This window comes from Zalophus californianus, chromosome 16 (genome assembly GCF_009762305.2).
Source record: "Zalophus californianus isolate mZalCal1 chromosome 16, mZalCal1.pri.v2, whole genome shotgun sequence".
NCBI lineage: Eukaryota > Metazoa > Chordata > Mammalia > Carnivora > Otariidae > Zalophus > Zalophus californianus.
In genome coordinates, this window is record NC_045610.1 from 3,397,098 (window position 1) to 3,421,898 (window position 24,801).

General features: G+C 46.7%; 1 protein-coding gene across 15 annotated transcripts in view; it reads right to left on the reverse strand.

Annotated features, from left to right (window-relative positions):
• MYH10 (myosin heavy chain 10) overlaps window positions 1-24,801 on the reverse strand; it is a 123,166-nt gene that overhangs the window by 86,489 nt on the left and 11,876 nt on the right. For all 15 annotated transcript variants that reach the window (XR_003525267.2, XR_003525268.2, XM_027625684.2 and 12 more), the window contains exons 3-4: window positions 14,966-15,122; window positions 7,116-7,143 (exon numbers count right to left, since the gene is read on the reverse strand). Coding sequence is in view for 13 of the 15 variants with exons in the window: in XM_027625684.2 (XP_027481485.1) it covers window positions 7,116-7,143; window positions 14,966-15,122 (185 nt within the window). In the remaining 2 variants the exon portion in view is untranslated. The remainder of the gene's footprint in view (window positions 1-7,115; window positions 7,144-14,965; window positions 15,123-24,801) is intronic.

Genomic DNA, 24,801 nt, shown 5'->3' on the forward strand with positions numbered 1-24,801 from the left:
CACTTAATGTATCTGCATAGGATAAAATTCCTTAAGAAAAGAATCTCATCACGTCCCGATAGAAGGCTGATGTGAAGCAACCACTGTTTTACAAGTGTTACATGATTAAATATACTTAAAAGGAGAAAAACTTGAGTTAACCAGCAGTTAGACGGTCATAAATGAAAATAGATTATTTTTAAGAAGGGAGCTTAGAGAACAGAATCGTTTCCTTACCAAGGTGACTACTCTGTGAATTTTAATTCTAATGAGAGGAAAGTCAACATAAGGATACGCTCTTAATAGGATTTCACTGCCGATGACATGGGATCAAGCGTGGAGAACACGGCTTTCTCATGATGAAGGAAACCCTGAGTGTCTTCACCAGAGACTTGGGCAAGACATGAGAACAAGGATCATGCAGGGGGCCGGACCCATAAGTGGGGGCCCACGCTGCTTGGGCTGGGTCTGCAGAGGGAAAGGTGGCTGGGGATTAGTAGGCAGAGGAGGCCAGAGGGGAAATGAAGATGCTCATCCTTTTGGGGGAAAAGTGGAGAGTAAATGATTAAAATAGTAAAGCTTAGAGGGAAGCTATCAAACTACCTAAGTATATTAAAAAAAAAAAACAACTGATTGCTTCCGGGGCACCTGGTTGGTGTAGTGTCCAACTCTTGGTTTCAGCTCAGGTCATAATCTCAGGGTCATGGGATCGAGCCCCACGTTGGGCTCTACGCTCGGCACGGAGTCTGCTTTAGGATTCTCTCCCTCTGCCCCTCCCCCGCTGCTCGCACTCTCTGTAAAATACATAAATCTTTATTTTTTTAAAATACTTTGTTTATTTGAGAGAGAGAGACACAGCGAGAGAGGGAACACAAGCAGGGGGAGTGGGAGAAGGACAAGCAGGCTTCCCGCCGAGCAGGGAGCCCGATGCGGGGGCTCGATTCCAGGACCCTGGGATCATGACCTGAGCCGAAGGCAGACGCTTAACGACTGAGCCACCCAGGCACCCCTAAAATAAATAAATCTTTTTAAAAAAATGTTGCTTCCCACTGTATTTTTCTTTGCGATACTATGTAATCGTATCACAAAGATACTAATAGAAAATAACTACTATGTAAAATTGACTAAATAGTTAATCTCACACAGGAAACTTAAGTAGCTTGGCTGTGTGCCAAGTTTTAAAAGATCCCGTTATATATTCTTGGACTTCTTTATTTGGTGGGTACTCAAAGGCACCCCAGAACGGATCCTAGTCTCTCAAATCTAAGATACACTGTTTCACATTTTCATATTTCTCGAGTTGCAATGTAGCTTATAGTAGAAATGAACCAGAAAAATGTTATTAAATATCATAACCAGGGGCATCCAAGGATTAAGAAAGAGTGCCGAGGCTAAAAGAGGGGAGGGTTCGGATGTGCTGGGGAACTTTCCTCCAGGGCAACAGTAATGCTCTCTATCCCGACAGAGGTTCAGGTTACACAGGTATAGTTCTGCAAATGGACATTTAAGACTTGTACATTTCATTATACACAAATTTTATTTCCAAAGATGTAAATATTGGACTTCAGCTAACGTTAGGTACACTGAGGCGTTTAAGGGGAAGTATACTGATGTAACTGAACTTGAAATAAACCAAATGAAGGGATTGGTAGCTCATCAAAGTGGTATAAAAATTACTTTAAACTGAAAATGTCTATCAGCGGCCACAGAAGGAAACATTACCTAACCTTAAGCAGAGCCTCCTGAAAATATAGCTGCCATTCATCCCAAGGAATGTCCTGACTGGGAAAAGACAGACCCAGGAAGTACAAAGTCAATGGTGTGTCAGCATGCTAAAGCCCGACAGAACCCTCCATACTTTCTCCCTGAAGCCCTAATCCTTCTTTTTTGGTCAAGTTTAGCATATAAGCCTTTTATTTCTGGTTATTCAGCAAATGCTCAGCACTGAGTACTCCCATGTGCATGTGTAGGTAAACATAGTCTTTTCTCCTATTAATCTACGGCCAGTTAATTTGTGGAGCCCCAGGTGGAAGACGGAAGGTGGAAAAGGAAAAATATTCCTCCCGACACAAACAATAAAACGGATCGATGGATGGCTAGAAGACGAACCGATCAATACAACATAGAGCAAATACAGTGAAATATTAACGGAAGAAACCAGGTTGAGGGATATATGGGTCTGGGCTCAAAATTCTTTCAACTGTGCTTCAGGTTTGAACATATTCACAATAAGATGCTTGGACAAGTTAAAGGGAAGAAAAGAGAAGGTTCTTGCCGGCTGCTACTTTGTGCTCAAGAAGAGAGAACCAGACGCTAGGAGACTCACCTCAGAAATCCAAACCTATTAATTGAGGACAAAGGAGTCTAAAAATGACCCTGTCTAATTACAGATGCCTGTAGAGGTCACTTCTGGTAACAAAAGTAAATTAGTGTTCACTAACCTTCCTTTCTATCAACAGAAGTCATTCTCTGTTTCCTGCTTCCAGACAAAAAGTCTCATCAAAAGCGGTCACCCAGGAGTGCCTGGCTGGCTCAGGTGGCTGAGTGTCTGACTCTTGATTTCAGCTCAGGTCATGATCTCAGGGTCGTGAACTCCAGCCCCGCATCGGGCTCCACACTCAGTGTGGAGTCTGCTGGAGATTCTCTTCCCCTCTCCATCTGCCCCTTCCCCAGTCGCTGCTTGCACATGCGCTCTCACACTCTCTTAAATAAAACAACAATAAAAAAAGTCATCCAAGCTCCCAAACCACAACCACCCACTCAAGGAGGAGAGGTCCGACTCCTACTGTATGTGGGGTTACGGTCACCAGACTCTGCAGACAGGCAACACACACATTCTCCTCTGCCCTAGCTCATGAGCAGAATGTAGCTCCTTTATTCTACTCATTTCATGGAGAGTTCCAATGCCTAGATTCCTATGTGACTATTAACTGATGGTGTACAATGAAGAATGTGGCTGGTCTTTGTCCCTGGTTCCTGGGAGGGAGCCTCTAAGTCCTTGGTAAGTCTCTGTTATCCATGGTGGGCCCTGAGAGCTTGTGCTTACGAGGTGACTCACAGCAGGCCCCTAGACAGTTCCAGGATGGGCACTGGCCATACTGGAAGACCACTCGAGTGATCAGAGGTTTGGGCACTGAACCATGGAAATCACCCCGATATCCTGGGAAGGGAGAGGGCCTGGAGACTGAAATCGAATACACGGCCAATGATTCAATCAATCATACCTGCTTGACAAAGCCCCTTAAAAACTCTAGACTCTGCAGCTTGGGTGAGCTTCCTCGTTGCTGATAAACATCGATGTGCTAGGGAGGGGAAGTGTCCCGAAGATAGGGAAGGTTTACATTTGGGACCCTCCCAGGCCTCACCCTGTCTCTCGTCTGGCTGGCACTGATTTGTCATCCTAGTGAACTATCAAACTCAAGGGGGTAGCAACCCTCAAATCTGCAGGTGGTTGGTTAGAGGTGCAGGTGGCCTGGGACCCCCTAAGCTTATGGCTGGGGTCCGCAGTGCGAGCACCGTGTGGAGGGGTAGGCCCTGGGCGGTCCATGTCAACACTGCATTGCAATGGATAATCTTTAAGACACTTGCAGATCAGGTTCTAAATATAACTTTTCTGAAGAACACAAGCCAGTGAAAAACCAAAAGAAAGCAAAAAGTCAGAGGACTATTGTACAATACAGAATTGAAATGAAGAGACCTAAAGGCAAGGGTCATGGATTTTAAAAGTTATAAAAAAAATATGTTGAGAACTATTACTGGAAATTGGATCCTACGTTAAGATATTATGGAACCGATGTTGACCTTCTAAGCGTGATGACAGTCTGCGGTTATGTGGGAACGCCCTCGTCCTTGGGAGACACCTGCTGAAGAATCTCAGGGTGTCAGGAGGTCAGCAATCAACTTGCAAATGGTTAAAACAAAAAAAAGTGCTGGTGTGCGTAGAGAGAAAGCTGACAAAGTGAAGGGCATATAGCCATTTAAAGTATTCTGTCAACTTAAAGTAGGTTTGAACTTTTTAAAAATAAAAACTTAGGGAAACGATGCATCAGCAAAAGTCTCAAAAAGGAAAAAAAATAAAATGTGATAAAAAACGTAAAATCACGGAAGCTGGGTAATGGGCATATGGGGGGCACTACCATTCTACTTCTGTGTAGGTTTTAAGTTTAAAACTAAAATGTCTTTTAAAAATGGTACCAGAAAGGTTCTCCCTTGAAAACAAAGTATCACCAGTAATCTATACTTTAGCCTGTTGTCCTGGTTCCTCCTTCATTAAGATATTTGTTCTTTCCTTTGACATTTTATCTGTTTCTGAAGTACGTTCTACGTTCAAAACAGGGTGCCAGGGTCTCCGGGGTTATTAAGGAGCAATCAAGGTAAGTCACAGTTCCCACCTTTCTGTCTAGTTGTAAAACACGGTCTGGGTGACCCAAATACGGAACCAAGAATGGCAGTGGATATAAAAAGGGCCCAGAGAAAATCAGTGTGGGCTGGAACCTGTCGTGTAGGCGGGATTCGACTGGAGATTTCCTTCCCAGAGGGAAGAAGAGGCTAAAGGCATGAAGCCAGCCGGGACCCACAAAAGTGGGCCAGACTGCAGCTATGGGACCGGCTAGGACCGGACAGAAATGTCTGACAGTGTGACCAGAAACGGGGGCCTGCAGACGGAAGAGTCCGAGGACACCGAGAGATGCTGGGCCTGGAGTCCTGAAACACAGCCGCGGACAGCAGAAATCAGGAAACTGGGTGATGCGCCTTGTGTGTGTGATGCGCGGGAATGTAGGTTAATTTCTCGGCATGTCGAGCTCAAGCTCACATTTGTTGCCTACTTCCCACCGTATGCTCCACTTACACCGAAATCCTTGAAAATTGCCTGATGCCACTCCTCACCTGCTGTCCTCCACGCCTGCAGGCTTCACGGGGCCTCCCTTGTCCACCCAGCACACGGAGTCTTCAGGAAGCCGCCAGGGAGCACGCGAAGAATCAGGGTCTAGAAACTCATCCGGTTTGCGAGCCTGCCCACCTAAGGCTAGCAGCGCACCGGGAGCCATAAGTACCAGCCACGGCCGCTGCCTCCAGAGGCCCAAGCCCCCCACCCCACCCCTGGACTCTCGGGAATCCTTCAGGCTTATGGCCCTGCCATCCTTGTCCCTGTTCAGTGCCCAAGACAGCGGCTCCTCGGGTCACTCTGCATTCTTACAGTTTGCTCCCACGCTGTCCTCTCTCCCGATTCCAAACCCCGCCATCCCTCCCCCACCCAGTTTCCTCTGCACACTCCAGGACCCCCATTCCAGAGTGAGCAAAGTCACCCGCATCCTCCGCCTCCTCACTGAGGGCTCCGCAGACGCCCCTCCCAGGTGAGGACACCCCCCTCCCCCCTCCCCCGCTCCCAGACCTGAGTCAGGCGCAAAGTCGCTGGCATCCTGCTCACCCAGCATTATGCCCCGCCCAACCCCTCCTCTCCAGTGGTCCTGACCTCTGGGTGGGTCTCACCCAGGAAGATCATTAAGAACAAAAACCTCCACTCTTGTTTCAAAAAAAAAAGCACTTTTTATTCCAAAAGAGTGGGAAGGCTATTTTCTTGGAACGAAGGGCACTCCTCTAGGTGAAATCATTTAGCTTTACGGAGGGCTGGCCCTTCGGCCCTCGTGTGTGTGTACACGTGCGCGTGGCCGGGCCCCCCGCTGCACGTGAGGGACACACCCCGGGCCCCGCCCCTCGGCGCCCTCAATTCCAGTGAGCCCCCCGCCTCTCCACCACTCACTCCCGCGGCCGCACCGCCCACTCTCCCTGCTCTGACACCGGTATCCCCAACATCATTTGTTCCATTCCATCGAGACCCCGAGGGCTCCGTCCTGACCCGTCCACTCCCTGCCAACAATCCGCTCCCCTTTGCCCGTACCCCACTGTGCCAGCTTCTCAGGCCAGTGTTCTCCGTTCTCTTGCTCTGCTGTCTCCCATCAGTGGAACCATTGAGATGCAATGGTTCCACCTTTTGATGGACCGGATCGGGTTCCACTCCACCGCTCTCCGGCGGAGGGCTGTCTACAGCAGTGACCCCAGCCGTCTCCCGCCTCGCTCCATCTGCTCCCTGTGGCAGTGCGTCCCACGCATAGCCCGGCCTTGGCCATGTGTCTCGCTTGGGATTTGTGAAGACAGCAAACGGCACAGAAGCAGGAACTCGAACAAGGCTCCCACGCTGGAGCTCGCCCGCTTGCTGCTCCTGGAAACTTGCCCCCGTGTAAAAAGCCCGGGACAGCCCACTGGAGAACGCGAGGATATGCAGAGGTGAAGGCAAGGCCCCCCGGCCCGCAGTCAAGCGGCAACACCCCCCACAAGCTGGCCGCAGGTGCAGAAGGGGGCCCAGGTCCGCGGAACCGCCCAGCTGAACCTGACCCAACTGCCGGGAGAAGTATTTTAAGCCATGAAGTTTCAGGGTGCTTGACTGCTCAGGAAAAGCTAAGTTGTACAACCCCGAGGCTAAACAAGGCTAGGAGAACACGTACACAACAGGCGGACCGGAGCCCGCTACTTCTACTTCTCCTCCCTCCTCTTGTATCAGATACCGGGGTTGCGACATCATGGAAAAGAGAAGCCAGAGACGAGAAGTTTCCATCACCACCCCCCCCCCCCCATTTAAACTCGCTCACGGTAAACACTCCACCACTAACAGCAAAACTCGGTCAGTCTCCATCCACACCGCAGCTGGGCTGGTCTTTCTAACGATCCTTTTCCAGGCCAATCTAATGGCGTCCTGCCGTGGATACGGCTTCATTCACTCCCGACACTCTAGCACTCAGCACACGAGGCACATGACCGTCGGTCACCTGTACCGGGTAACGTGGACACGCTGCTGAAATGTCCAGGAGGCCACCAGGGGCGTGCGAAAACGAAAGATGTAAGTTTCACAGAGGAACACTGCGAAATGTGGGAGACGCCCAATGTGACAGCCAAACAGGGACCCCCAATTTAGGCAACCTGTATCATCTAAGTCTTAAAATGATAACTGCAAGGTTCACATCAAACTCTTAAAATAACTGCTCTACTTTCCCCCTCCCCCCATACACATACACACAAAAACAATTGCTTTAGTTTCCAACAGAATCAAAAACAAGTCTGAACGTTCAATATTTACTTACGTGCAAAGAATTGACTGGTCCTCACGATCTATAAAACAAAACAAAACAAACAAAAAAACAAAGTGACCATTTGCCTGTTTTTTTGTTTTTTGTTTTTTTTTTAAAGACTTCATATAATCAAGTTGCAGTCATGGCCCACATCACATTGGGAACTCCGCTCCTCTCTCGTAATGCTTCCCCACCCCTCAGCGGGGTAAACGATGGCCCACGCGTCGAAGGCCTTATGCGCCTCATCAACCTTGATGCTCAAGCCCTGCTATACATCAGCATCACCTGAGAAGTCCTATAAAGATGAGTCCCTAGGGCTCCTCCCTCACTGAATCACTTTCAGGGGTGTAGGGACTGAAACGCCCTCGCTAAGTAAGTTCCCCAGGTGATTCTGATGCAGGGTCAGGTTTGGAAACCCCCGCCTTTCAGAACGGCTTCCAGAACACCCACAACCGGAGAGGAACCGTACCTTAGAGGAGAAAAAAATAATAATGATCACAAACTAAGTGGAGAAGGTCGAAGAGAGACAAACATCTGCATGAAGTTTAAGCCCATATACATCCCCAAAATAACAAAAGAACGGGCCATGGGGGAAAAAAAAAAATCTCACGATTTTAAAGTGATAAATGATTTGAGTCTTCAGCTTGGTTTTTCAAAGGAAAAGGTGAAATTCAAACCCACGTCCAGCCCACGGATGAACCTGCAGTGTGGGATGGAGGACCTCCAATCACTTCTGAGCCTGAATATCTATTTAACAGGAGACAAATGTTCCTGGAGGGGGTCCCATGGCTGCTGAGGGGCGAGGGCTGGGGCCTGTCTCTTGCACCTGTGTCGTCTGTCAACACCACTAACCAAGGGGCCGCTGCTTAGACGGGGACTGTGCTCATAGGGCCTGGCCCAGCGAGGTCTTCTGTCACCCCTGGGCTGAGCGTGCTTCCCTTCGAGTGGTTACCATCGGGGACCCGATGAGGGTCCCACAGTGGTTCAGGCGTAAACAGCCTTTATCAGAGAGAAATCAAGAGTTCATGCAGTCTATCATAATATCATTACAATAAACAAATGCGCGTGTATATTCTGTGTATACACCGAGTTCTACAAAGAGCACCTTTACCTCTGACTAGCTCCTAACCACCGTTGTGTCCCTCCCTCCGGCTGCACAGGCACCATTCCCGGGACCGGGCTGACCCCTGCCTCCTTTACTGGGGTTACTGGTTCTCTTTCCCAGGGGCCACACCATGCCCTTCTTCCACATGTTCCCCCACCCAGACCCACGGCCACTGTATCTCCCCACGTGTCCTTCCCTGCTCAGCTCAGCTGGGGCCCCTCTGGGGAAGCTTCCCAGACCTTCTCCCTTTGGTTCCTCAACGTGTCCTTCTTTTGACCTTATTCTGGAGTTAGACGATGCCACCGATTGCCTGCCCCCTAGAACGTGCTGCCTGACATCAGGCTGTCTTCTGTCCTCACTCTCATGCTGACAGCCTGGATTAGGGTGGCTGAGCGCTGGGCACTGGTGAGACCATGGGCACTGGGCTCCTGTGTGCTGGTCCGTTCCTGCCCCGCTCTGCTGCAAACTCACTTCACATCTATGAATGCAGTATCGATACCTTGCTGATACTAGGATTTTATCAGGTCCTTGTTGATTCACTGTAAATAGGACCCTCCAGACCCCTAATTCTCTCGGTCTCAGCAACTTCTATAGAACTCCACTACGCCAAGTTTTCTTTTTTTTTAAGATTTTATTTATTTATTTGACAGAGAGAGACACAGTGAGAGAGGGAACACAAGCAGGGGGAGTGGGAGAGGGAGAAGCAGGCTCCCCGCTGAGCCGGGAGCCCGATGCGGGGCTCGATCCCAGGACCCTGGGATCATGACCTGAGCCGAAGGCAGACGCTTAACGACTGAGCCACCCAGGCGCCCCTACGCCAAGTTTTTTATGGCTTTTCCGAACTGGTTCACACATTAAAAACATCAAAATGCATTCAAATTAACCAAAATTCAATTGCCTCCTAATTCGTTCAGAATGGCTTTCTTCCTGTCTCTGTACATACTCATCGTCACTGAAGTTGGAGACCAACACAACCACCACCTACCCTTCAATTCGGCTCCATACTGCACTCCCCATGCTTCTCACCCCCGGCCCAACCAAAAGCCGAACAACTCTGCTAGCCGCACTTATCGATCCTCCGTGTTTGTCAGTCTGGTCTCGTGTGGCTTTGGGCCTCAGTTTCCCTGTCTGTGCAATAAGGGTATGGGCTTGATCACCTCCAAGATTCTCTCCAATTGTGAGCCCACCACTGCTCCCTTCCACGTCATGACTCCCCGTCATCCTTCAGGGGCCCACTAAAGCACTGTAACAACGCACGATGACCTTGATCTCTAGAAACCTGTAAATGGAACCAAAGCCTCATACTGATATTTAAGGGAAACAATTTCACTTTCAAAAATGTAACTAGCCTTCTGAAGGCTATATACAGACTCCTTTCCTAGCTCAGTATTTTCCAAAGCACCTCCCAAGAATCCCATAAGCAGGTCCTCGATAAATCCACACCGAGTTAAATCATATTTCAACAGTGGAAATGGATTCAAATCAACGACCTCGGCTCCTACCTTAAAAAACTAGAAAAAAGCAAATGGAATTCAAATTAAATAGAAGCCAGGAAATGAGAAAGAACAGAAGTCAATGAAATGCGGAACAGGAAAAAGAAAAGAAAAGGAACCGAATTCTGGTTCTTCGAGAAAAATCATACCGTTGATAAACCTCCAGGCGAACTGATCAGAAAAAGACACAAATGACGGATATCTGAGAATAACTACCCTGAATCCCAGTCTGACAACTACAATGAAAGGGACAACTTTTTCCACCATAGCCAAACTGTGGAAAGAGCCAAGATGTCCATCGACAGATGAATGGATAAAGAAGCAGTGGTATATATATACAATGGAATATTATGCAGCCATCAAAAGGAATGAGATCTTGCCATTTGCAACGACGTGGATGGAACTGGAGGGTGTTATGCTGAGTGAAATAAGTCAATCAGAGAAAGACATGTATCATATGACCTCACTGATATGAGGAATTCTTAATCTCAGGAAACAAACTGAGTGTTACTGGAGTGGTTGGGGGTGGGAGGGATGGGGTGGCCGGGTGATAGGCATTGGGGAGGGTATGTGCTATGGTGAGCGCTGTGAATTGTGCAAGACTGTTGAATCACAGATCTGTACTTCTGAAACAAATAACGCAACATATTTTAAGAAAAAAGAAAAAGAAGATAACAGGAGAGGAAGAAAAGGGGAGTATGTCAGAGGGGGAGACGAACCATGAGAGATGATGGACTCTGAAAAACAAACTGAGGGTTCTAGAGGGGAGGGGGGTAGGGGGATGGGTTAGCCTGGTGATGGGTATTGAGGAGGGCACGTTCTGCGTGGAGCACTGGGTGTTATGAACAAACAATGAATCATGGAACACTGCACCAAAAACTAATGATGTAATATATGGTGATTAACATAACAATAAAAAAATTAAAAAAAAAAAAAAGAAAGGGACAACTTTTTAAAAAGACTCAAACCGCTAAAGCTCATTCCAGAAGAAATAGCCTGATTGGGCCCCATTATCTATTAAAGAAACTGAATTTGTGGAACTCATAAAATGTCAACGATACCTCAGTTAACAAAAACAATCGAATGTATAATTATAATGTACACAATGTATAATGTATAATTAAAAACCTTCCCACAAAGAAAACACACTTCACCGGTGAATGCGACACATTTAAGGAAAAAATCATACCAAACTTTTCACAAAACTGAAAAGGAAGGAGAATCTCCCAACCCATTCTCAGAGACAAGCCTTATCCTGACACTGTGACTACAGAGACATTATAATATGAAAAAAATAACAGGTATCTGTCATCAGCAAGGACACAAAAGTTCTTAACACCGTGCTAGCAGATCCACTCCAGCAATACATACAGAGGGGACACATGATGAGCAGGTGGCATTTGTCCTGCAAGGCAAGGTTAGTTCAATGTCCAAAGGCAGACAATCTAACTCACCGTGTCGACAGACTAAAGAACATCCCCTAGTCAAAAAAAGCATTCGACAAAACTCAACATCCATTCAGGATTTTAAAACACCTGAGCAAACTAGGAATACAAGAGAATTTCGTGAATCTGGTAAACAGTAGGTACAAACAACCCATACAGCGACACCACTCTTAATGCCAGAAAACTGAATGCTGTCCCCGAGACCAGGAACGAGGCGAAGACGAATGCTGTCACCACGCCAGAAAAAAATCCAAAGCATAAAATGGGAAGGACCTAGCGATGCCTCTGTTTGCAGAGGACATGATGGTCTCCACAGAAAATCCCAAACATTTGACCAAAAAACCTTCCAGAACAAGTGAGTTTTGCAAGGTTGTAAGATAACACAATGCCAATATGTATATATATATTTTTAAAAGATTTTCTTTATTTATTTGACGGAGAGATAGAGAGAGAGAGCACAAGTAGGCAGAGAGGCAGGCAGAGGGAGAGGGAGAAGCAGGCTCTCCGCGGAGCAGGGAGCCCGATGCGGGGCTCGATCCCAGGACCCTGGGATCACGACCTGAGCCGAAGGCAGACCCTTAACGACTGAGCCACCCAGGTGCCCACCAACCCGTATATTTTTAAAATAGTTCTATATATCAACAGTGCGTGATTGAAAATTTTTTAAATTTAAAGTTCCATTTAACCCTAAAAAACATGAAACACTTATTAATTAAGGTGTATATTTTACTTCAGTATAAATCTAAACAAGAATGGAGTTTGTGACTTTTGCCATCAAGTTTATGTCCAAGAACTCTACTGTCATTCATTCATTCATTTCTTGAGCACCTACTACGTGCCAGACACACTCTGCGTTTTATTAATATGGAATCCCCTAGAATCCAAACTTAGGGGAAAAGGTCAGCTCTCTTCTGTTTTTGTGCATTAAAGAAGCAAACTCTGTTCAGTGGGACGCTATGCTCCGAATCCTCCCCTGGTCCCTTCTCTAGCTTTTGATCCTCTTCACTGGCCCAGTGGCATTTAGCTGCTTTGCTGACATTGGTAACTGAAAGCCTACATGGAGCAGCTCTGGTAGGTAGTGTAAGCCATACTTTTGACTACACTAACGTGTGTCCCAACCCAACTGTGTTGTGTAGGACGTCAGCACGTAGCCCCCGACCTACAGAGCGGAATGCGATGGAACTGTGTGTGTGTGTGGGGGGGGAGTTTGTTTGTATTTTGTGTCACACTTTTCAATTATGTAATGAAAACTATCAACTAATTCTTTTTAATTTTTTTTAAAGATTTTATTTATTTATTTGACAGAGAGAGAGCGAGCAAGCACAAGCAGGGGGAGAGGGAGAAGCAGACTCTGAGCAGGGAGCCCGACACAGGACTTGATCCCAGGACCCTGGGATTACAACCTGAGCTGAAGGCAGATGCTTCACCGACTGAGCCACCCAGGCGCCCCTCTTTTTAATTTTCATATGGAATTTTATTATTGTGGAAAAGAATGTCTCACACTGCCTTGGTTTTGAATCCTAGCTCGTAACCTCTTACTATCTACATTTTCTTGGGTCAAGTTTTTAACTTTTTTGTGCCTCAGTAAAATAGGGACAGCAATTCTTTCGACTTTATAGGATTGTTGTTGCAGATTACATCGTGCACATGAAACATTTAGCCCAGTGCCTGCCACACAGTAATTTTCAATAAATGTTCATTCTGGCATTAATGATGATATCGGTGATAATATGATGTGCTTGGTAAGCCACATCCTCCTTGCTCTGTATGCATATAGCTGCTCTGGCAACCCGGTAATGGGACGTTATCATTTAATCACTGTTAACTATTTTGTTAGATTCAATTTTTCCCTTCAACCTGTCAAGATAATTTTAAAAATCCTGTTTCTTTTCATCAAATGCATTTATTGCATTGACGTTTCACATCAGCTATGCATTTTATGGGCATGTCTCCCTCATCTTTAGGTATACTGATAAAAATGTCCCAACGGGATACCCGCTGGTGGACACCCTGGCGAAGCTGGACAGCCTCCATCACCACCCAGCACCTCCGTGCACCTTTTCTGCAAACAGCCATGAGGACATCACGGAAGAGCGTGGGATGGCACGATTCTCTGTTAATGCTGTCCGCTATAATTTCGCTTCCCACTGAGCTAAAGGAACGTGCAGCATGTTTTCATGTTGTACTTAGGCTGTTAACAATAGATCCTAGAATCTTCCCTGGCAGGTATGCGAAGCTCAGCAGCCTAAAGCTTCTTGGCCTTTTGAAAAGTTAGAATTGTACCTGTGACCCTGCCCTCTCCCCCGCCTTCTGGAAACTCCTGTCTTAGATAACACTTCAGGGACCAGACAGGGTCAACCATCTCGACTGAGAGAATGGACTCGTTTCGATGAGCAAATATGGATTCAACAGAGAAGGAGTACACTTTCTCCAATTTCTTCTCCCCTATAAGGCAACGTTTGCTCCTTCACAGAAATGCTTTTCTGTGCATATACGGCTTATTCTTCTTCACAGAGACACAGACCCAAAAGCAAAGCAGCCGACCATCCTTTCTCCACGATCAGCAACTCACCACAGCTGTAGGCATTTCTGAGGATTCTCCGGCTCTGAAACTAAGAAAGGGTGTGAAACTTCATCTTTTTTCAGCCTGAACGGACTCTGGATATTCACCTGTCCTTTCCCATCGATGACGCTCCTCTAGGTCTGAAGTACTTCCTGTTTGCCAAGGGATCTGGTCTGATGCACGTGTGAACCAGACGAGAAGTGGGGGGTGGGCACTGCACTTGGTGAACGCCCTCACTCCGCCCTTCAGACTCAGACCTAGCCTCCGAGACCCGCAAGGCGGTGACAGGTGGAGGCAGCTTCTCTCGTTCCCTGAAGATCACCCACCTATTTTATAAGAACCGATAGACCTGGGGCGCCTGGGTGGCTCAGTTGGTGAAGCGTCTGCCTTCGGCTCAGGTCATGATCCTAGGGTCCTGGGATGGAGCCCCACATCGGGCTCCCTGCTCAGCGGGGAGCCTGCTTCTCCCTCTGCCTCTGTTCCTCCCCTCTTGGTCCTGCTCCCTCTCTCTCTCTAATAAATAAAAAAAATCTTAAAAAAAAAGAACCAATCGGTCTTATCATACTTTATCAAGTTTCTTTTTTAAAAGATGAAAGGAGAAGGAGCGTAACTACAGATCTCACATGGCGCCAGAAGGCCCACGTTTAATGCAGTCTTTTCAAGCCATAATGTGAAACGCGTTCAAAACTGCTACGTTCTGGTTTTCAGGAAAATGTCCCTCCATAAACCATCGTGTCTTAGGTCATGATGCAAACGAATGACTCTTCCAATTTATATTTCATCCTCAATCCAAAGGTGAACAGTCGAGATCAACCAACTTGCTCTGTGCTTTCTAACTTTTGTTTTAAGACAGAAATATTTTATGATCTTTCTTTCCCCAGCAGAGCTTCTATCTACCTTTTCTATTATTCCTCCCGTGGCTCTTGCTGTGGGTTCTAATACCTAGTGCAGGAGAGCTTCGAGCACACTGGCTCGTAGTAGATGGAGAGCAAATGTATATAAAAACTAGATGCTTTTTAATGAAAAAATGAACATGAAGTAGTTAGGAAGGCAATCATAACTTCCTCCAGAAAATGACCACACTGCCCGTTCGAATTATAAGAATTCAAAATTCTTCTACAATAAACATCTAGGACTTTTAATTTTTTTTTTTTTTTTAAGCTTAAAGCCCTTTGGAGAACACATCAGGACGAATACAAAAACCCTAACCTACACTTCAGAAACCGAGTATTTAGGAGACTAGCACTTCCAGTTACCTTGAAGCATGCATCTGTAAGCGGATTCAGAGATGGCATAGATGTGCGGCGGCACCTCGTGGCGCTTCTTCCCTCTGTACATCTCAATAATATTCTCAGAGTAAATTGGAAGATTCTTGTAAGGATTTATGACTACGCAGAAGAGTCCAGAGTAAGTCTAGAAGAAAAATAAAATACAGAGTTAAAACAAAAAACCCTGCACAGATCAGACAGCCAGAAACCACACAGCGCCTGCAACAGGGGCCTTCAATGATCTGAAAAGGTGGTTATTAGAGAGATTTGCAAAAATGTAAAACTTCTCTAATTTTTTTGCTTTGGAAAATACAGTTTATCTTTTTCATGAAAGATAATTTACTTACGTTACCTTGTCACACATTTATTTTAAATGAATTTATTTAAAGAAATCAATGGTTTACTATTTTTAAGTGAATTCATAAATATGTTTTAACTTTGCTATCATTTCAAATACAGATAAACATAACCCACACAAAAGCTCTTTGGGGAGAAGCCTCCGTAATTTTTTTTTAAAGGTTCTGTTTTTAACTCATCTCGACACCCAGCATGGGGCTCAAACTCACAACCCTGAGATAAGGGTCATGTGCTCCACCCACTGAGCCAGCCGGGTGCCTCGTGGGCCCCCGATAATTTTCAAGAGTCATTAGTGCTGAACACACAAACCTTTCCTGATCAGCATGATAACCACTATTCAAAATTGATACGGAGAGCGCTTTTGATTTGGGGGGTTTTCTCAGTTCACTAAGAAAGATTTCTGAGAACAGCGTGCCGAACTGCCCCTGGGGATGGTGGCAAGAGGACCCGAGGCGTCTGGAAAGGGCAGCCCATCGCACCGGGATGCAGGCCTTCTCTTCAAGGGGACCTGGGTGACCATGTCTCCAGGCAGGAGGACAGTAAAGAGGCTGGGGACTGATGGTGTCCGGTGCCAGGACCGGCCTCCCAGGAACACGAGGGGCTTCTCAGCAACAGCTGTGTTCATACAGGCAGCTCAGGTCCCCACCACCGTGGCACCTGCTCCCAGGCCAGCCAGGGGTCTTAGTAAGGGTGAGAAAACGAAGGCCAGGCAACCTCGATTTCACATTTTATCGAGTTTCACTTGTATAACAGTCAAGTAGACAAGTCATAATGATACAGCTCAATGAATTTTTATATATACCTCATTTTTCTGTTCAAAAATGAGATCAAGTCTGTCACGAAGCTACACATTCTACACTTCACTTTCTTTTTTTTTTTTTAAAGATTTTATTTATTTGACAGAGAGAGACACAGTGAGAGAGGGAACACAAGCAGGGGGAGTGGGAGAGGGAGAAGCAGGTCTCCTGCGGAGCAGGGATCCCGATGTGGGGCTCGATCCCAGGACCCTGGGATCATGACCTGAGCCGAAGGCAGATGCTTAACGACTGAGCCACCCAGGTGCCCCTACACTTCACTTTCTTAAGAGGTAAATTACAGACCGGCCGAAAAGAAAACAACGAAAACCAAAACAAACGCACAAACAGAAAACCCCAAGAAAGTCAAAATGCGCAAGTTCAGTTTAGCATCCCACAGCATGTATGGCATGGTAACAGGTCATAACGACATTTTTCTTTTAAAGATTTTATTTATTTATTTGAGAGAGAGAGAGAATGAGAGATAGAGAGCATGAGGGGGAAGGGGTCAGAGGGAGAAGCAGACTCCCCGCTGAGCAGGGAGCCCGATGCGGGACTCGATCCCGGGACTCCAGGATCATGACCTGAGCCGAAGGCAGTCACTTAACCAACTGAGCCACCCAGGCGCCCTCATAACGACATTTAAATCAGAAATCATTCCAACATACGTGTCTCCCACGGGGTGGGTGCTTTTCTGAGATCTAGGATTACAAAGATGACTCAGTCTCACAAATATGAGTACAAGGTTAAATCATCATCAGTATCCCGTGCCTGCCAATGAGGGGGAATAAAAAAATGTTTACATGCAATATATTATTCAATTTCAGTGCTTCAAGAGCTCCCTTTGAACTATCTGGAAATTGGCTCCAATACCAGGTTCCTGTAGAAACTGATAATGGGCGCAATATTGTGTCACCTTTATCTTCCCCAAGGCACATGGCAGGTGGGTGATACATTGTTAAAATAGGTCTCTGAGACCCTGAGGTTCCAATTAGGCTTCATTCAGTGTCTGAAAACACATACAAGATGTTACCTACCTTCAAGAAATACACACTCTAGGTACAAAGACAACAAATACACTCAACAAACAAGACACAAAATAAGGCACTAAAAAGAAAGTGGAAAAGGAAGGGAGAAAGATGAACAGGATTGTAAACAGGAGAGAAACTCCAGAGCAGAACGTACAACCAACCCCACACCCTGAAAGTCACGGCCATCTCATCAGAAACCGGAAAATGAGGTATGAAATTCAGATGTCAATGGTCTCTGATGTTCTTTTAAAGATTATTTAAAGGTCAAGAGGAGGGATGAAGAAATTCCTATTAAAACATAAAACTGGGGGGCACCTGGGTGGCTCAGTGGTTAAGCGTCCGCCTTCGGCTCAGGCCATGATCCCAGGGTCCTGGGATCGAGCCCCGCATCGGGCTTCCCGTTCAGCCAGGAGCCTGCTTCTCCCTCTCCCACTCCCCCTGCTTGTGTTCCCTCTCGCTGTCTCTCTCTCTCTCTCTCTCTCTGTGTCAAATAAATAAAATCTTTTAAAAAATAATAAAAATAAAATCAAATTAAAAAAACATAAAACTGGGTGGCAGGATATAGCCAAGGCAGACCGAGACGCTCAGCCTCACTCAGAGTAGTTTGTACCATGGAATGTGCGCGGCGGGAGCTTAGAAAGATGGACTCAACAACTCAGAGTGTGTCCTGCACAGGTGATCAGCCAGTAGAGGTTCAGGGGGGGATGCAGGGAAGAAGCGTGTTTGTAAAAGCACAGATCTGGCAGCTCCACGGAAAAGACACTGAAGGGCAAGATGTGAGGTGCGGGGAGTGGAGGCTACTGCACCAGTCCCAGCACAGGGACAGGGCTCAGATGGAGAGGGAAGCGGTAGGTCCCGAGAACGCTGGGGGGAGGGAGACGCAGAGGCACTCAGAAGCTCTGAGTATAAAAACCACCGAAGACGCAAGCTAACGACAGCCTCACGTTTGCCAGCTTGAGAGGCTGGAAATGTTACTGCTGGACGGGGATGATAATGAGCCCCCTTGGAGCATACTGAGATGGTGGGATGCTGAAAGGGGATTCGCCACAGCAGGCGAACCCAGAAGAACGCCCAGTGAGAGCCAGACGCACCGATGCTGAAAGCCATGAGAACATTCTGAAGAAGCTCAAAGGCCTGAGGGGTGTCTGCTCAGCCTTTAAGACACCAGCTCGTGTCACTGCATAGCTGACCTAAGGGAGACAGACAAACACATTTGCACCAAAAAACCTGCCATTTTTTAAAAATGCTATGCCGCTTTACGCCTCCAGGCTTCTACGTATGCGGGTCACTCTGCCTGGAATGCCCATCTCCTGTCCAGTATCGGGAGACTCTGCCCACCCTGTGTGTGCCAGGCCTCCGTGGAAGACAGGAATCTGCGCCCACATTATTTCAAGGTTCGAAGGATGCGGAACCAGGAACCGAGGGAGTGCGGAGGTCAAGGCCAGGGCACAGAGCAGACATGGGACCAAACTGGGGGCCTCACACACGCTGCCTCCCCGCCCCCCGGAACTCTTGGGGGGCCGTGAGGCCACCACCCAGAAGGAGAGGTCACCCACACCGTTTGTAAACACTGCACTGACATAAATTCACGTATGTGTTTAAAAAAAACAAAAAAACAAAACCTGATATAAGAAGGAAAACATCATCACCCAGAGGTTTCAGAGAAAGAATTTACCTATGGAAATCACCGATAAAATAAGCTAAAAGAATACTTTCGGAAACAGATTTAGAGCAGGGACTCCACATACTGGAACAGAAATGCATACGGGAAAAGAAGTGACGAAGGTGAGCAAGGAAAAGCTGTAAGGAGTCATCTGAAATAAAGAACCAAAATCTACAGCGGAGAAAATAGGAAGCAGAACGGATATCCGGAAATGCAGCAACAGAGTGTGCACATTATTTATCCTGAGAGCGTCCTTCTTAATGAAAAGTAGGCCGAAGTTACAATAATAAGGGAAAGAAGGCACAAGGGTAAAACAACAAAAACACTTCAAGGACAGATGAAAAGAGAAAGCAAAGCAAAGATCACTAAAATAGTAATCACTGTTGCTTCTTTGGGGGAAGAAAGGCCAAAATTCTGTAAAAAGAGCAAACATCAAAAACACACTTGAGGGGGGCCTGGGTGGCTCAATCCGTTAGGTGTCCGCCTTCGGCTCAGGTCATGACCCCAGGTCCTGGGATCGAGTCCCGTGTCGAGCTCCCGGCTCTGCAGGGAGTCTGCTTCTCCCTCTCCCTCTGCCTGCCGCTCTGCCCACTTGTGCTGGCTCTCTCTCTGTCAAATGGATAAATAAAATCTTAAAAAAAAAAAACAAAAAACACACTTGAAACTGTCGCGTGTGTGCATGTGTGTGTGCGGGCTCTAAGAAGATGATGCATCTGGACAGTGCTCCCCACTGGCGGCCAGATCCAGGGGTGAATGGCACGCAAGGACACTCCTAACACACGAATCCAGCCGACAAAACCCCAGACTCAGACGGACCTACCCCTCAACCTCAACCTCACAACGTGAGAGAACCTGGCATGAAGTGTCTCTTTCATCTGCATCTGATCGAGCCTCTGGACGCGAATGTGTGAACACAATCAACAAAATCCAGAATATGGGAGGTTCTACGGCACAACGGACTCTGTTTCTTCAAAAAAAAAAAAAAAAAAAAAGAGGGGGAATGTATAGATTACCAGAGACAGGACAACTGATTACCATACGGTGACCACGCCTGGACCCTGATGCAAACAGACCAAACCAACTATGATAGACGTTGATGAGAAAGACGGACCTTGTGAAAGTGACTGAGTATTTGGTGATACAGAATCATTCTTTCCTTCTTCCGCAGGTGATAGTTACAAACCCCAAACACCATGGCCGAGAAGCACGAGGCTGAGCAGGGTGATGAGCAGTGCCCAAGGCCAGGAGGAGGGTGAACACCCCCCAGGTTTCCCCCCGGGGGCCCCTGACGGCTACACCCTGAGAGTTGGGGGTGTGCCAGGAACACGGCGCCTCGCACGGCCCAAAGCCCAGCCAGGAGGGATGTCAACCCCTGGTGAGCTACGCGTGCTCGTCCCCTTGGCTCGACTGCCCGCCCACAGCAAAACTCTAGAACGGGCTTCGTGTCACCAAGAGCTGCAAACCACCTTCCCAGTTTCTCACGTCCGATTACTGGCAGAGGGGGCAACACTTGCCACTATAATCCAAGGTAATACTCACACCCCCGTGAGTCTGTTTCTGTCGCCCTGTGTTATCATCTTGGACACGTTCAAGTGAATAAAAAACGTGATCGAGAATTCTGCCGGAGAATTGGGAACCATTAAAAAGAAAAACCATAAAAAAGAAGCCATAAAAAAGCCTTTAAAAAATCATAAGAAGAAAACTCCAAATGAAAACTGCAACACAAACTAAGTGAAATTAGAAATTCACCAGATGTGTTTAATGGCCAATTAGACACAGCTCAAGAAGGAAATCAGTTACTCCACGTTTTATCAGAAGCAAATATCCGGGCTGAAGCACAGGGCGGGGAACGGGATTAAACTATGGGGGGCTCCATGGGACACGGTGAAAAGGTGGCTCGAGGCACTGGAGTCCAGGGACGAGGTCAGGGGGCGTGGGGCAAGAGACAACGGCTCAGAACATTCCAAAACTGACCAAAGGCATCAAGCCACAGACAAAAATGCTCCAAGCTCCAAGCCGAATCTGGAGAAGAAAACTTGACCCAAGCACATCGGAGGAGAACCTGCCGGCCCCACAGGTGGAGCGCACGACTTGTGATCTCGGGGTTGCGGGATCGAGCCCCCCTCGGGCTCCGCGCTCAGTGGGGAGTCTGCTGGAGGCTCTCTCCCCCCAACCCCGCCCCTCCCTCCCTTCTCTCTAAAAAAACAGAGAGGGGCGGCTGGGTGGCTCAGTTTTGTTTTTTTTTTTTTTTTTAGATTTTATTTATTTATTTGACAGAGACACAGCGAGAGGGATCACAAGCAGGGGGAGTGGGAGAGGGAGAAGCAGGCTCCCCGCGGAGCAGGGAGCCCGACGCAGGGCTCGATCCCAGGACCCTGGGATCATGACCTGAGCCGAAGGCAGACGCTTCACCATCTGAGCCACCCAGGCGCCCCGAGAAGCGTCACTGTTAAAGATGTTAAAGAAAGAGCGTTTCATGAAGATTCACCAGAAAGATAGAAAAATCCTACATTTGCATGTGATAACATGGCTTCAACACGTATACAGCAAAAATGATGGTCCCCGATAGAGGACAAGCGGATAACCACGGAAAGCCATGATTATATACAAGACTGAGCGACACTGCGCACGAGGGACCCCGTGTCCGACGGCTGCAGGATGTGCACACTGACCGCTCACCCAACCCTAGCACGTGGCGGACCATATGAAGGCAGACAAACTTCAAAGGGTTGAACTCTTTTAGGCTACAGTCTCTGACCCGGGGTGGGGGAGGGGACTGTATTAGAAATAAAATAAACCCGAAAATCCCCTTATGTTTGGAAACTAAGCAATCTACTTCTAAACAACCCATGAGGTACAATGAAGCCACCCTCGTTATTTTGGACTGAACCGTAACGACAACACTCGTAGAGTATATAGCTAAAAGCTTACGACTTACACCTCTGGTTAGACTCCAGCAAATCAGGAATGAAAGCGCATTATCACTATGAATCCTACAGAAAATTAGATGGAATGACCAACAGCTTTATGCCTATGAATGTGAAAATTTAGGTGAAACAGAGAAATTCCAAGAGAAACACAATTATCAAACCTGACACATAAAAAAAAAAAAAAACCTGACACAAGAAGCTAAGATCTGAGAAGTTCTACATCTATTAAAGAAAAACTTGCCTCCCAAGAGAACTATAGTCTTATTTAAAAAAGAAATAACATAAATCCCATCTAAACAGTGCCTGAGAACACACAAGGATGAGATATATTCCTGGATTCATTTCCTAAATCCAGCATAATCTGGATAGCAAAAGATAACAAGCACTGACAACAAAGGACAATTTTAAGCCAATCTCACTCATGAATATAGATGCAAAATCCTCAACAAAATATTAGCACGCAGAATCTAGGAATCTAGTAGTACATAAAAAGAATACTTGGTCCTTGCCAGGTCAGTTTAACATTCAAAAATATATGTAATTCACCACAATAACAAAATAGCCAGAAAAATCACAGTATCATCTCACTCAATGCTGGAAAGACATGTGCTAAAGTAACACCCAATCAGGATTTAAAAAGTTCATCCATTCGGGATAAAAACTAGGAACGGAAGGAAACTTCCCTTAATCTGATAAAGAAGATTAAAAACAAAACAAAACGGAAGCAACCATCATTCTCAATGGGGAAATGCTGAAGCTTTCTCTCCGAGATCAGGAATGACACAAAGATGCCTGAGACCACCACTTCTCGGAGGGTCCTAGACAGCGCAAGAAAGAAGGTAAAAGAAATGTGTTAAGAACTGGAAAGGGAAAAATAAAACTGTCATTATTTGTAGACAACATAAGCATGTTCATAGAAAATCCGAAAGAATCTTCAGCTAAACTGTTATAACCAATAAGTAATCTTAGTAAGATTTTATTTGTAAAAAACATGATAACCGGGTGCGCCCGGCTGGCTCAGTCAGAGGACCATGTGACTCGTTCTTGGGGTTGAGACTGAGCCCTGTGTTGGGCAGAGAGATTACTTAAAAAATAAAATCTTTAAAACAAAACAAGGGGGTGCCTGGGTGGCTCAGTTGGTTGAGCGTCTGCCTTTGGCTCAGGTCATGATCCCGGGGTCCTGGGGTCGAGCCCCGCATGGGGCTCCCTGCTCCGCGGGAAGCCTGCTTCTCCCTCTCCCACTCCCCCTGCTTGTGTTCCCTCTCTCGCTGTGTCTCTCTCTGTCAAATAAATAAATAAAATCTTTAAAAAATAAAAAAATAAAAAAAATTAAACAAAACAAAACATGACAATTGTACTTCTACATAAAGGCATCAATCACAAAACAGCCCTGGACCACCTGGGTGGCTCAGTCGGTTAAGCGTCTGCCTTCGGCTCAGATCATGATCCCGGGGTCCTGGGATTGAGTCCTAGTTGGGCTCCCTGCTCCGCGGGGAGCCTGCATCTCCCTCTCCCTCTTCCCCTCCTCCCCCCCGAGGCTCTCTCTCTCTCACTTTCTCGCTCTGTCTCAAATAAATAAAGTCTTAAAAAAAAAAAAGAAAACAATGCTGAAACCACCATTTAAATAGCATCCAAAAAATCAAATACCCCAAAATAAATCTAACAAAAGATGTACTGACCTCTACAGAGAAAACCATTAAAACACATCGTGAAAAGTTAAGAACCAAGTAAGAGGGTATACCCACAAACTCGAACATCAAATATTGTAAAGATCTCATTTCTCTCCCAAAGTGATCTGCAGAAATCAACAAAATCCCAGCAAGGCTGCGAGGGTGCATGAAACGGACAAGCGGGTTCTAAAGTTACATCGAAACACAAATGTTGGAACAACTATAGCGACCCTAAAGAGTAACAAAAATGAGAGCCCTCACCAGGCTGGAGAGCAGGACTTAGGAGAAAGCCGTAATGACTGAGACAATGGGATCTCAGCCAGAAGACAGGCGCACGGACAGTGAGTTGACCGTGAACTTAGGAGCACCTGACCCGTGACAAGGTGGCACTTTAGAGCAGTGGAGAAAGGGCACTGGGTCACCTGGACAGCCACTGGGGAAAAAGATGAATCTTGTCTCCCCACGTCACCCCCTACACAGTATCCGATTCCAAGAGGAACCGAGGCTAACCCCAAGAAAGACACCACCACTTTCTCCTCTCAGACCAAGGGCGGGAGGAGAGTGAAGTCAGGACCTTTGCCCACCCCTCCAAGGCCCCTCTCTGTTGGTGGTCAGGAGGCCCCAGCAAATATGGGGAAGGCCTCCCCACACAGCCACCCTCCCCCAGCCGAGGCAGCAGCTCAGGCCCATCTTGCCTCTAAAGATGGGGGCGGTAGCAAGGGCCAGGCCATCACCACGCCAGGACACTTCCCTAGCCCTCAACTGTTTGCTGAACTCTGCCCACGTGTTGGTAAACTGCCCCCTTGTTAAGCTCTCAAAACACCCGGTTCGAGGGCCTTCTGTTTCCTGCTGGAATCTGACTACATCAGACTTTACCCAGAAAAGCTGAATGCATGAGTTAGAAAGATGCATACGCGACCACCCAGGATTTCCACCTGTTGCCCACCCTACAGAAAGGCGTGCCTGTGTCCACAAATGCCCAAAAGTAGTTGAGTGGTTAAAGTGTGTCAAGAAGCTTCCAGGGGACCAGTACGCTGTAACGAGGAAGGAAGTAACTCAACCTTTTTAATTTCAGGGCCCTGTGACCCTCTTAGAAACCATTAAAGACTCCAAAGACATTTTGCTTTATGTAACTATATATATAAACAAGTTTTTACAAATGCACATTCGTTTTAAAATAACAACACATGTTAACGTAAGTAACATTTCTCATGAAAAATAACCGTTCGTTTTCTGAAACGAAAGCGAGAAGGGTGGTGCTGTTTTATATTTTTGCAAATCTTTTTTATTATCAGGCTTAACAAAACTAGCTCAATTTTCATATCTGTTTTCACATTCAATCTGTTGTGCTATGTTGTCTTGGTTGAAGCGTATGAAGA